The 13,256-nt window shown below is 34.7% G+C and overlaps 2 protein-coding genes across 3 annotated transcripts in view; one reads left to right on the top strand and one right to left on the bottom strand.

The window, feature by feature from the left end:
* LOC102583423 (probable inactive serine/threonine-protein kinase bub1) overlaps window positions 1–3,900 on the top strand; it is a 9,381-nt gene extending 5,481 nt beyond the window's left edge. Inside the window, exons 4-6 of one of the 2 annotated variants that reach the window (XM_006353369.2) lie at window positions 1,704–1,788; window positions 1,875–3,123; window positions 3,817–3,900. In XM_006353369.2, coding sequence (XP_006353431.1) covers window positions 1,704–1,788; window positions 1,875–3,116 — 1,327 coding nt within the window. In that variant the 3' untranslated portion in view covers window positions 3,117–3,123; window positions 3,817–3,900. Of the gene's footprint in view, window positions 1–1,703; window positions 1,789–1,874; window positions 3,124–3,514; window positions 3,606–3,816 lie in introns of those variants that run through there. The other variant, XM_015311335.1, reaches the window with a different exon arrangement.
* Window positions 3,362–4,238, bottom strand: LOC102587727 (non-classical arabinogalactan protein 30-like). Its single transcript, XM_006353381.2, has one exon. The coding sequence runs from the start codon at window positions 4,026–4,028 to the stop codon at window positions 3,498–3,500; it is 531 nt and encodes a 176-aa protein (XP_006353443.1). The 5' UTR covers window positions 4,029–4,238; the 3' UTR covers window positions 3,362–3,497.
* Window positions 4,239–13,256: the final 9,018 nt, after the last annotated feature.

Below are 13,256 nucleotides of genomic sequence, written 5' to 3'. Positions count from 1 at the left end.
CACACACAAGTGCATTGAGAATTGACATCAAGAGTGTTCATTTCTTCCCATAACTTCTTCATCTTAGTATAGTAACCAGTGACATCCAAATTACCTTGCACAAGGTCATTTATCTCCTTTTGTAGTTGATAGAGTTTGCAGCCATTAGTTTGGTCATATCTATCCTCCAACTCCTCCCAAAGCTCCTTAGCATTATTGACGTATTGCAAGCTATCTCGCAGATCTGGTGATAGAGAATTTAAAATCCAAGAGGTCACCATGTCATCACACCTTTCCCACTGCATGAAGGTTGGATCTGCAGAGTTTGGCTTCACGATTTTTCCATTGATAAATCCAGTTTTACTCTTGACAGATAAAGCCCTAAGAACTGCTCGTCTCCATGACCTGTAGCTAGTTCCATCAAAAACAACAGGAAGTAAAGCAGAACCTGCATTCTCTGAGGGATGCAGATAGAAGGGGATATTGAAATCCAATCGAGTTGAAGTGTTGTTAGCAGTCGCGTCACCTGGAGCGTCTCCCATAGAAGAATATGAAGGAGAATGCAATTACAGAAGGAGAATGAAGATGAACTCACAATGAGCAAATTCGAAACAACAAAAAAAAAACAGAGGAACGATAGTGAGATCGTTCAGAGAAAATCAGGGAGAAGAAGACGGCGAGGAAAATGTCGGCAAATCGAACTAAATACAATGCTCACGACGAGAGAGAGGAGCAGGAATCTCACTGCTCTGATACCATGACAAAACCAGCAGCATAAGCTGCGAAACAATGTACTTCCTCCATTAATGGAGGTTGAGCTTTCACCAACAATCAGAGAAGAAGAAGAGAAAAGATATTATTGCGAATGTGAAAACTAAACTGTAACCAATACAATGTATGTGTATATATACACACTGATAGAGTTTTCTAACAACTCAACTGACTATGAAATTGTAAACTTGTGACTCCTAACTAACTAACTAACTATGTGAATGAACAGTAATTAACTAATTCTGTGAATTGAACAGTACACTAAACTAACTAATCTTATCACCCTCAGCCAAATTGATTACCCTATTTGCACATACTTTCTTCTTGAGTTATGAATATTTGATACTGTAGAATGTCTGGTAGCAGTTTCTTTCCTATGGCCAATTTTGGGACGTGATCATGCAGTATTAGAGCAGGTGCATATCTTTGCACCATTAGTTTTGGTAATTTAAGTTGATTTACTTTACTTGCTTCATAGGAAATTATCTGAACTTCTTGGCAAAGTTACTACATTGTGTATTTTTAAAATATGTTTTCAAATTCAAAAGCAGCATTGTTCCATAGATCTATTTATGAGAGATGTGTCATCTGGTGCCCAATGTCTTTTCTTACTCCTTTTCCCTCCATGATTTAGGGATATTTGTTAGGCTTTCCTTCCTATCTGTACAAATTTCCTTTCTATTATTCCTTTTTATTCGCAGGGCCTGTTATCAGTCCTAACAAATTATCTAATCTTTTGATCCTGGTGAATTATAGAATCCTTTTTTTAATCATTATCTGATTGCAACAACTTAACTAGGTGACCGCTCCTTTGCCCTTGCTTAATTACTTGAATAGTGAAACTTGGTTTATGTTGGTTATGTTTTTATCCACTAAACGCATGAATGGCAGTTCTGGAAACAAGTGGTTTCAAACATTTCTTACAGATTTCTGTTTCATTCTTCAATTAACAGGCTTGCAGAGCCACTTGATGAGTTACATACGTCATATGAGCAGTTCCTTCATCGGATGGAGCAGCGTAAGAATAAGAGGATACAGGTTGGTTACAATGGCCATATTGTCTACCAAATGTCTTCCTTTTGTTTATATGAGCCATTAACTGATAATAGGGATATGTTCTGCAGCGCCAAGAAGGAAAAAATAAAATATGTTCTCTTGGTGCTAAAAACACTACTTTGAAGAACAATGAGATTAAGGAAAACATTGAGAATTTAAGTGGAAATGAAAACAATCCTGTCATCACCGAGGATCAGTTACCCAATGCACGATCCAAGCATTTAAATATGAAAAATGAAGTTGCCATTTCACAGGGCTCCAGGAGAGAGTCACAAGTGAACGAAACTACTCATGGTGGTCCAGCCCTTCAGAAGGAACTCAGTCGAAAAAATTATGTTGGAGACACTATAGAAACAGATAGATGCCGAAATTTTACTGGTGAAGACACAGTTGTTGTTAAATTTGTAGGTAATGCCATTGTTGGGAAGTCTGATGTCGAAGATGCACGACATCATGGTCTGGTGGAACCTACCATTAATACAAAGGAGGCCATGCATGCAATTAATAGCATGTTTCGAGAGCCATTAGAGCCATCTCTAGCTGGAAAACATTCGCGTAGAAATCAGCCAAAAGTTGATCAGATATCAAACAATGGTTTTGAGGTATTTGTCGACGAAAACACTGATAGTGCTGTTGGATCTTCTCACCAAGCCATGTCAAATGGTGCATCGGTGACACAAAGCACAAGAGTTGAGACTCAAGAGCCCATGCAGGATCCATTTCACATATATATTGATGATGACGACACCAATGATGTGATGGAGGGAGTACATGAGCTGGATAAATTAGATATGGGTAACCTTAACAATTTGACTGGATGTTCTATTGAAGGTGAAATCGTTAAGGGTTTTGTGTTTCCTAGTCCAACTGATATTACCTCAGAATACTCTAGAGATCCAAATGTTGAAAGGCCTCCTCAAGGAAGACTCCGTAGGGAGGACACAGTTGTATACAAATTTGTTGGCTCCACCATTTCAGAAGAATCAGCTGTTGAAAATGTTTGCCATCATGGCCTTGTAGAACCAACAATTAACTTGAAGGAGGCTATGGATGATATTAATAGCATGTTCGGAAGGCCAATTGAGTTTACAAGGAAAAGCAAACCAAAGAAACAGGGATTAGCACCTAAGATGGAGGGAGATGGTAGTAGGTTCTTGATACTTCCAGATGATGAGCCACACCATCAACCTAAGAGTTCCCTGCCAACTTCGTCGTCAAAAAGGGATAATGACTTGTTTGAGAAAACCGTATGCACAAAGGAGGCTATGGATGAGATAAATAAAATGTTTGCGATGCCATTGGATTTCTGAGATGCTGGTAAACTCTTATTTTTTCTTTCAATCTGGTGATTTATTCCTTTTATCTTTCAAACTCTTTGTGCAACATTCTTCACAAAGCTGCTGGTAATTTTGTGTCCCTACTAAATTTTGAGACGTGTGAGATGGATCTGACACATCTAATTAGGTCATATTTATGTTGAAGGTTGAAATTTCACTGTACAAAATTATAGAGAGAGAGAGAGAGAGAGAGAGAGAGGAGAGTCAATTATGAAATGAGCAAAATGTTGCTTGCAATGTGAAGAATGTTGCACAATTGGCTTACAGAGAAAAGGAAAATTTATACTCAATACTCTTATGAAAGCATAAAACCAGGAAAAAGTTCAAAATATAAAAGTACATGATGAAAATCAATTAATATTCTGTCTTAGGAGGGCAGTGAGCTGGTCGGAAAGCGAAGGGACCTGCAGCATAAATTACAGCCTCGTAATTACTTCGCTTCAATGTCTTGTCTAAAAATCGAAGTCGAGCACCGGTGATTCCATAGTTGACATTAGTGAACACATCACAGTTTTCGAGAGGAGAGTCGACCAGTTTTACGCGGCATGAATGTAGAGGATGGTCAAGATAAGAATGCCCCATTTTGAAGCCATCCAGCTCTGCAAATAAGTAGCCAGTTTCATCTGTTTTAAATGCCTTGTAGAAGCTGACTCTTTTCTTGTAATTTTTGCAGATAACACTAACTTTAGCTCCTGCAATGGGCTTAGCTTTAGACAGAGACCATGATCCATAGTTATCACAGCTCTGGCAGTAGACCATGCCTTCAACCACCACTTGGTCAGTCTTCTCTACTGACTTAGTTGGCACTTTGTCATAGGCAGTTATCAGTGGAACGGCTAATGCAAGGAGCAACGAAACAATCAGGACAAGTTGGCTGCTTGCCATCTTCTTGAAAATATATTGTGAGTTTTGGAATGTGATTCTGCTTTGATGTTAAGTTCATTTGAGTTAGATTCCTTTATATAATTTTTGGCATGGCTGTTGTTTGTAGTGTTGTCAAGAACGTGAATGCTACTAAACCACATTTGTTGTTGAGTGAGTATTGATCCTCAATTGTTTCCAGACGTGATGACCATCTTCACAAGTTTATACTTTGTATAATAGTGTATGCCCACTTAGATTCTTCTACGTGCAAACCACTTACTTGAAAATTTAGTGACAAGGGCTAGGAATTTGGATTATCATCATCATAAGTGTCATACCAATAATGCTTAATATTCAATTGTTCAACATGTGAATCCATATGGTTGACCTTTATCTATAATAAAAATATAAAATAGAATGAAATATTTTCTAAATTAAGAAAAATTAAATATGATTTCATGTTACTCTTGCTGTTAGTCCCCCAATCTCAAGAAGTGAAATATGGCATATGCAGGTACTGTTTATCGGTAAACGAAACAGTTAAATTTATTATGAGGTCAAAGATATGCATTGATTTAACGCGATGATTATGTATTAGCAATTAAATTAATTAATAAATGATCTTAATTTATAAGAAAGTGATGAAGCAAAAATAAATCGAATGAAACAGTAGAGCTCAATCGTTTGATGTTTCAAGCTAGATCCGAACATGATTTAATTATGACGTTTAAGAGCAAGGACTTGGTAGTAAAATATAGATAACTTAAAGTACAAGAGTATGAGTGTATTATTTTTGTGTTGTCTAGAATTCAACCCCTTAACAAATAATTGGAGACTACTTTTTACATAGGAAACAAAAGTAATACATTAATCAATAGGAAAACTCACTTGTTCACTAAAATACTATGTCGAATAGAACATTCCATCTGAAAATATCATTATCATTAGACGTGCCATCTTATAATAGGAAAAGTACACAAAATGGACCCAATTGTGAAACTATTTATCCAAATTGGATCCAATTTAAACTATTTATCCTTAATGGATCCATGACCCAAATTATTTATATGTTTACCCCACTTTCTTCTTTCTCATTTCGTGCATGACATCAGCAACATTAATATGAATTAATCATCTGTGATACTCTGTCGGTATGTTAATACCATATTAATATCATATAGGACTAAGCTTAATTCCTTGTGATACTCCGTCGATATATTGATACCTTATTGGTATCATATAAGACCACTAATGTAGACACATCATCGAGAATGTTGTACAAACTAGTATGGTATCTGGTGGAGGGTGCATTGATGCCTCATATGTTTTAATTAAAAACTCCCTCCCATCATAGTATACATATACGGGTTAATAGCTTAAAAGATCACTGAACTATTAGAAATTATCTAGAAAAGTCATTGTTATGGCAAATTTATTTCAATTATAAATATAGTTGAATGATTTTTGAAGATAAAAGTGTTAAGTTGAGTGATTTTATTGATACAAAAGAAAGTTTAATGACTTTTCTAGATAATTTTGCATAGTTCAGTGATCTTTTAAGATATTAACTCTTATTATTTACACCAATTCAAATACTTAAAATACACTAAAATATGTATGTTCATATGTAAGATAATATAAATTTGACCAAACAATACACCAAAACATACATTAGGCTATATATTTGGTGTCAGTTATTAGCGACAATTATACCAGATCACATACCAAAACAAATACAAAAATACATAACACAAACCTATTGATATAAAATATTTGCTACCATACGGCACACATCATACCAATTAAACCTAAACTTTAACAAAAAACAAATTTGACACATCAGTGTACAACAAAATCATATGAAGTTGTTGTAATTACACCAAAATTTCGATGATCCAGAACATCAACCAAATTGTATGAATTAATTTACACCAAAATTGACAAACTAAACAAAGCGAAATAACTACCAAAAAGTACAAAATAGATATTTGTGAAAAATCAAATTCAACCACGTAATAAAACACCATGAAAATTATTTTTTATATAATTACCTGATGAGTTCCATCGCCCGTTGTGTTGAATTAGAATTGAAAAATTATTGGTATGCATTTTTTCGATAGTCGTTCTTCTCAGAGAAATGGAGTTTTGTTTTGGTAGGAAACCTCTATTTATGGGAGATAATATATAACATATTTGAATAAATTTATTGGAGAAATTTATGGAAATCGGGATAAGCGTGGCTGATTTGGAAAATCTTTTTTATTTTAATTTAAATTCTACTTTTGAAAAAAGAAAGTATTTCTATATAATTGAAAAAAAAAGTATTGCTATGTTGGTGTAAATACAGTTGTTAAGTTGTATACTTAAAAAATCGGCACTGAAAAAAATTCATATATATATATGTAAATCTATCTTGAGAAACTGGCAGAAGCTAAATATAATTAATAATGCCCACATAGAAAGCATGCAACGGTGCTTTGCTCATGCGACTAGGATTCTATCCTAGGTAGAACCTCTTTTTTTTTTTTAGCTTAATATTGATGCACCCAGAGTTTTCAAATCATGGATTCACCTCTAAGAAGGTTAGTAGGTAGTTGAGTGTCTTGCTTTCTTACGGTATAGGCTTGGTGGTATTTGATGCCCTATACTTGTTACTTCTTTCATAGTAGTAGTATAAGCACTACTCTCATAGTTTGTCATCCTTCCACTCATGTTACTATCTAGGTCTACATATATTCTATCCTATTGACTCACATGTGTTACATTAGGTATGCATAGAGGATCGAAGAGAAGTGTCAATATAAGTATCGTTGATCGAGTGATTAGATCAAAGGTTGGTTGATTAACTTGATTTTGCCTGATTACTAAATATGTCGGATGGTGTTATCGAAAATAAGCTAAGGTAGGAACTCATGGCTCGAAGTTAGTGAAGGACCCATATCCCAGAATGGTGGACATCTTCAATCACCAGATTTCAAAGAGAAAGGATATTGTTGCTATCGATTGTACATGATGATTTCACCAATGTTTGGTTGCTTAGCTTCTATTTAGTTGAAAGAAAGCTTGACCTCACAAAATTCGAAGCTACAACTTCGGACAAATGTACATAACCATTATGAGTCAACATTGATTTTGTCGCTCTCATCATATATAGGAGCTAGGCAGCACCCCAAGCCTCTGAAAATCAAATTCAATGGGACAACATACATCTCCGAGAAAAGATAGCGATACTTCTCAAGAATGATCACCTAAAAGAGTTTTTCAATGAACTCGTCAAATACAACTATGTAAGGAAAGTAGAGTAAAACAAGCAGCTTGCCAAATTTGACCCACCCGCGACATATATATTTTAATCGGTGGACAGTGAATATTTGTGCTCGAAGGTAAAATTATTCAATCTCAAAAAAATAATCATATTATTATACTAAAAGGCATTTTAAGAATGCCTCTCCATTCTCCAACATAACTTCTGAGCTTTCTATAGAATTCTAGGCAAACTTTTGGCTTATAAATATCATGTGCATGAGGTAAAATTATTATTGACAGATACATAAGCTAATTCGCCTTTCAAAGCTCATAAGAAAAAAAGAATCTGATTTCATCAATTATAGAAAATGCTTAAGCATGGAGATCGCCGATTAAGGTAGAAGGTTGTACTGGAGTGTTCTCCTGCTTTCCGAAGGGTTTAGGCTTAGTAGTGTCTGTCGTAGTAGTACTTTTATTTTTGTACTGTCTTGCTTTTGCTTTCTACCACCAATTGTTTTTATGATGTTTCGGTTATTGAACTTTTTTTTGTTGTTACTGTTTTCGTAATAGTTGATATATTATATTATATATTATATTCTCTTCACTGTCATTTTTCTTTTTCATATTTACTTTGATTTTCTATACTCGACTCAAGTTGAGGGTCTTCTGAATTGAGGTAAGGTTTGTGCACACCCTACACTCCCTAGACAAATTTCACGAGATATGTTATTATTATAAAAGAAATAGCTATAAAATCAGACAACAAATTTAAACGTTTGGGCTGAATTGATAAATGTACATCTATTTTGCTTTGTTAGCAAGTTTTGTCGAGAAATATGTTTGTTTATCATGTTTGATCAGTTATTGATAATTTTAAGATTTCTTTTGTCTTTAAATTTCAATTCTCTTAGTTAATTTAGTATTTAGAGTTAGAGGTATTTACATGAATCTAGGGCATGAAATTCAATCGGCATATTTCTATATATCATTGTGGGGTTATATGATACTGATTTTCTTCACGTATTTATTGCTAGATGGTAACTGTGTTTGTCCGCTTTTTCGAGTTTATTTCTATTCAGCAAATAAATAACTAAAGTAATGAATTACAGTAAACACAATACAAGTTCAAATTTTAGATTCACAAATATTAAATGGTGTCTCCGTATCATAACAACAAATATTTTCTCAAGTGACATAGATTTTAAAATACATTTTTGATTTATTATTTTGTTACACAAATTTTATAATAAAAGCTAAAAATATATATGCAAAGCATGTTCCTTATATATATATATAGTGTGTGTGTGTGTGAAGCAATGAATATGATGTCAAGCACCGCTGATAAATTTTGTCTCTACTTTTATCAGAAATAAATATTATCTTGTTCTGAAGAAAAATATGATGCATACTTCGTTATACATAATTTGCAAATTATAGGATTTGTCAGTGCAATTACTTCCCTCTCATGGTCTGTGCCTTTTGTTTTTCCTCTTTAAACTTGTAGCTTTCGAATTCCGAATATGGATAACTTATTGATTCTATATTTATTTTCTATCTATAATCTATATGAATAAAGTCTTACGAATGATGTGTATGTTGTATTTTTCTTTTATTTTATTTTTTGTGTGTTTTTTTTCTCTATTAGACTTCACCAATCTAATTTTTATGATTTTTTTTATATTTATCGTAAGTCTGTATTGATATTTGTCTCAAATTAGTCATTTGTGACTTTATTTGAAGTGTGTTAACTACTAAATAAAGTTTAAAAATTATCGATAATAGCTTCAACGGAATTGATTTACCGATGGTAGCTTCAAAGAAATTGATTTTAAACATTACAATGTGCCCCTCATTTGATGTTTCTTGACGCACATTAAAAAAATATAACTCACTTCACACGATTTGCATAATTTTTTTAGTGTTTTAAGGAATCATTCACATAGAACAACACACGTGAGACGCAACGCAACGCAGACTAGTAACTAAAATGTGCTTAATCCAACTTTAATTATTTTGAATTTAATCTAAAAAATGAATAGCACAGGTCGAATAATTGAATCTGAGGCTGCCGATTAATTTGATTGTCGGATTTTCCAGAGGGAAAGGATCCATGTCCTGAAGATGGAATAAATGGTAGGTAGGTAGCGCTACTTCTCAAGAATAGTCACCTTCTAAATGAAACAGACAAATACAATTAGGTAAGGAAAACAAGCAGCTTGCCAAATTAAACTTATTCAATCTCAAGTAAATAATAACTAAAATGTGCTTAATTCGATTTTGGATTTAATATATATAATCCCAAGATTCAAATTAATAAAGGATATATATGCTAAAAAGAATGGCGGCTGCATGAAGAGTGGACATATGACATCAATCCATGATGAATCCTGATGAGGCAAGTCTTTGTCATTCTGTCGAACGACACAATGAGTCTGTAAATTCTCATTTTGCCTTACAGATCTATCACGTTTACTCTTCTTATTGAATGGAATAGCAATCAAAACAGTTAGGTTTTCCGCCTCAATGATAGCAAGCTCCTCATCCATGAACACAAGATCTTCAAATATATACTAACACAATAATAAATTATGAATATACACTACTCATAAAAAAGAAAATTAATTAATAATAACGATATAACTTCTATTACCTGATTGTCGTATTTTCTGAACATTCCTTTCTTGAGATGGTCAAAATATATCTTGTTTTTTGATATATCCCAATTGAATATTCTAGGCGTTCGATTGGATTTACGAATTGCAATTGAACCATCAACTTTGTTACAACATTCGTAAAATCAAATTTGCAACGCGAGCGAAAACCCTTCAAACTTCACATAATCCGGATCTTTTGCCATTTAACTCGATATGGAATGACGAAGATTGAAAAAGGAGAAATTGCCCCAGGGGTACGTAATGTACTGTCCCGACTCAACACATAAGAAGTGATCTTTTGGAATATGTGAAAATTGTGGTGGAGATGACAATATGAATGTACTAATGAAATAAATCATAGACATATTAAAAAAGTCTTCTTCTTGAATCAACCCATCTTCTTTAAACACTCTTGTGAAATCAGCTTTGAAAACCTTATCAACAACATTTGGAAAGTAACGAGAAAGTAACTTTGATGTACTGTTCGGATCATGATCAAAATTCATACACCCACCACACTTAAAAACCAGTAATTACCAAAAAATCTCTAAGCCCAAAATGCATTTCTTTACCATTTATGTCAAACACAAACATATCATCCCGATTGTTAGATAAATGATGAACAAGACTTCTAATAATCTGAGGTTGGACTTTCAATTGGGATAAGTCTAATAGATAACTAAAAGGAGACTCTTTAAACAAATAAACACTGCCAATTTTTTCAAGTAGCTTTGTTATATCCCTCTTTGACCGAAAACGATGAAAAAGTTTTCGGGCAAAGAAGTTGACTAAGTAACCAATTTTGTCTCGACCAATAAATATAGGCACATGAAGAGTTTGAGATGAGCGACACTAAAGGATTTTTAACCTCGAGGGATCACAAAATGAGTCAATTGAGTTAAGATGTAGAGATGATTATGAAAGAAAAGATTGGATAACCTACGTTTCACGTGTTCGTGGAACGTAGGTGGAGATTAGTGTGAGAGTAGATCTTTGACCTTTGCTAGCGAGTTTGATATTCCTCTTCAGCAAATTTGCCCCAGTTCACTGCTAAGAAAAAGTTCCACGTTGTGTTGTATCCTTTTTAATGTCGTCCACACCTGTGGTTTGATTTGAGAATGCATCCTCTTGGATGTTCTCGGCAAAGACTGAAATAAACTTGTTAGTAAAAACTGTAATTTATATAGAGAAGTGGCATGTTTTACTGTATTCAACACATGTTTTTTTTCTTTGACCTTTGTTGAAAAGCTAAACTTTCTCAGCAAATTGCCCCAGTTTACTACTAAGAGAGAGTTCCACGTTGTGATGCGTCTTTGATTGCTTTAGACTATTTTTCCTGAAACTTGTGTTAAAATTTGTCATTAAGGTGAGAGATAAAATTAAAGTGTAAGAACGTATAAATGAATGGTAATATATGTATGTGTGAGAATGTTATGAAGTCGTGTGACTTATGAAGGCGTGTGGCCAAATGCTGTCTCTAGTTGTCTTTAGAGACTTGGTAAATAAAGATGTCTCTGATTGTCTACAGAGACTTGATGTTGAGAGTCGTCTGGCTTATGATGATGAGGTCGTATTGTAATGACCCTCATGGTCATTTCTGTGTCTTGCCGTTTGTGTGTCGTTTAGAGCGTTCCTATAGCGACCCCAAGTCATTTATGACTTGCTGGGACTGACAGTTCGGGTTTTTATTTAACTTGCGCACGAGTGTACCTTCTGGGCTTATGGGGGTCCAGTTAGGTGTAGTTAGCTTATAGATTACTTTAGTTAGTTCTTTGTACACTCGTGTGCATTCCATTGCTACTTAGATTTTCGTTCTTGACCCTCGGTTTGTATTATTCCTTCTTTTCATATTGCTTTTGCTTATCTTGCTCAGTCGGCCTATGATGCCTACTGAGTACCTGTTGTTTTGGTACTCATGCTACGCTCTGCATCTATTTCGTGATGCAGGTCCGGGCACTAGTAGCCAGCGTTGATCGAGCTTGGAGCAGACTGATCCGGAGACGGGAGTGAGCACACGACGTTTTGTACTATTTCAGTCTCCATCTGTATATATAGACTTGTCTTCTTCCTTTCGAGACAGTCCAGTCTCTGTTGTCCAGTTTTGGGACTTGTACTCATTTTGTAGTAGCTCTGTACTGGTGACTTCCAGGTTCTGGGAGGGATCTTTATTTGTATATATATTTTTGGTTTGCTTCCGCCTGTTTATATTGTTATTTGCCTACTCTTGTTTAATTTCTACCCTTAGACCCATTACTTGTTGTTCCGGGTTACGGGTTGGCTTACCTGCTGGTGGGTTATAGTAGGTGCCATCATGACTTGAGAAATCGGGTCGTGACACGTATGGCCAATTGGTATCTCTGTTTGTCTTCGAAGATATAATGGCATATGACGTCTCTGGTTGTTTTCAGACACTTGATGATGAATGATGTCTGTAAAGTTTAAGGTAAAGTCATTAAAGTAAATAAAGTAGATTAAAGTAATTGGTAAAGTAGTGAATAAAGTAAGAGTGTAGCCGTCTGGCTTATGCAAATGATGTAGATAATGTCTTTGGTTGTCTTCAGAGACTTGAATGATAAATAAGGCCATCGGTTGTCTTCGGGGACTTAAATGACGCCTCTGGTTGTCTTCGGGGTCCCAATGATAAATGATGTCTAATATCCTCCGATTGTCTACGGGGACTAGAATGGTAAATAAGGCCTCCGATTGTCTTCGGGGTCTCGATGATAAGTGATGTCATATCCAATTTTAGGGTGGATAAACCCATGTCCTATTTTAGGGTGGATGAACCTAAATGTCCTCCGATTGTCTACGGGGACTAGTTGTAATGATGCCCCCGATTGTTTTTCGGGGCTTGATGAAGTGATGCCTTCGATTGTCTTCGGGGCTAGATATTGATTGTTGTAAAAAATGTAGAGTAAAATTACAAATAAAGTCATGATAAAGTAAAAATAAATAAAGGTAAGTGAGAAATAAAGCCGTGTGGTTGATGACTGTGGAGCCGTGGGGCCAAGTGACGTCTTCAATTGTCTTTGAAGACCTTTGTTGATTCCTGTAAAATTTAAAATAAAGCCGTTAAAGTAAATAAAGTGAATTATAAATGTATTTAATAAAGTAAAAATAAAATTAGTGAAGTTGTTCGATTGTTGTTGATGTCGATGATTGTAATTGGTTGAAAGTCGCCTCTAATCTTTGATATTTAAGCCCTGATGCACAATTTGATGGATCAAGTGGCGCATGTAATGGACTTAATTCCTATTCAATAAATCAAGGGGATTTTACCTGCAAATTTTGGGTAAAGATGTTAGTAAGAATATAAAATCATGATGAATTAAAAGAAATAAAGTTAGAG

Source organism: Solanum tuberosum, unplaced genomic scaffold (genome assembly GCF_000226075.1).
Source record: "Solanum tuberosum cultivar DM 1-3 516 R44 unplaced genomic scaffold, SolTub_3.0 scf00156, whole genome shotgun sequence".
NCBI classification, from domain to species: domain Eukaryota; kingdom Viridiplantae; phylum Streptophyta; class Magnoliopsida; order Solanales; family Solanaceae; genus Solanum; species Solanum tuberosum.
The sequence above is the reverse complement of the archived record's forward strand: the minus strand, read 5'-3'. Positions and strand labels throughout refer to the sequence as shown.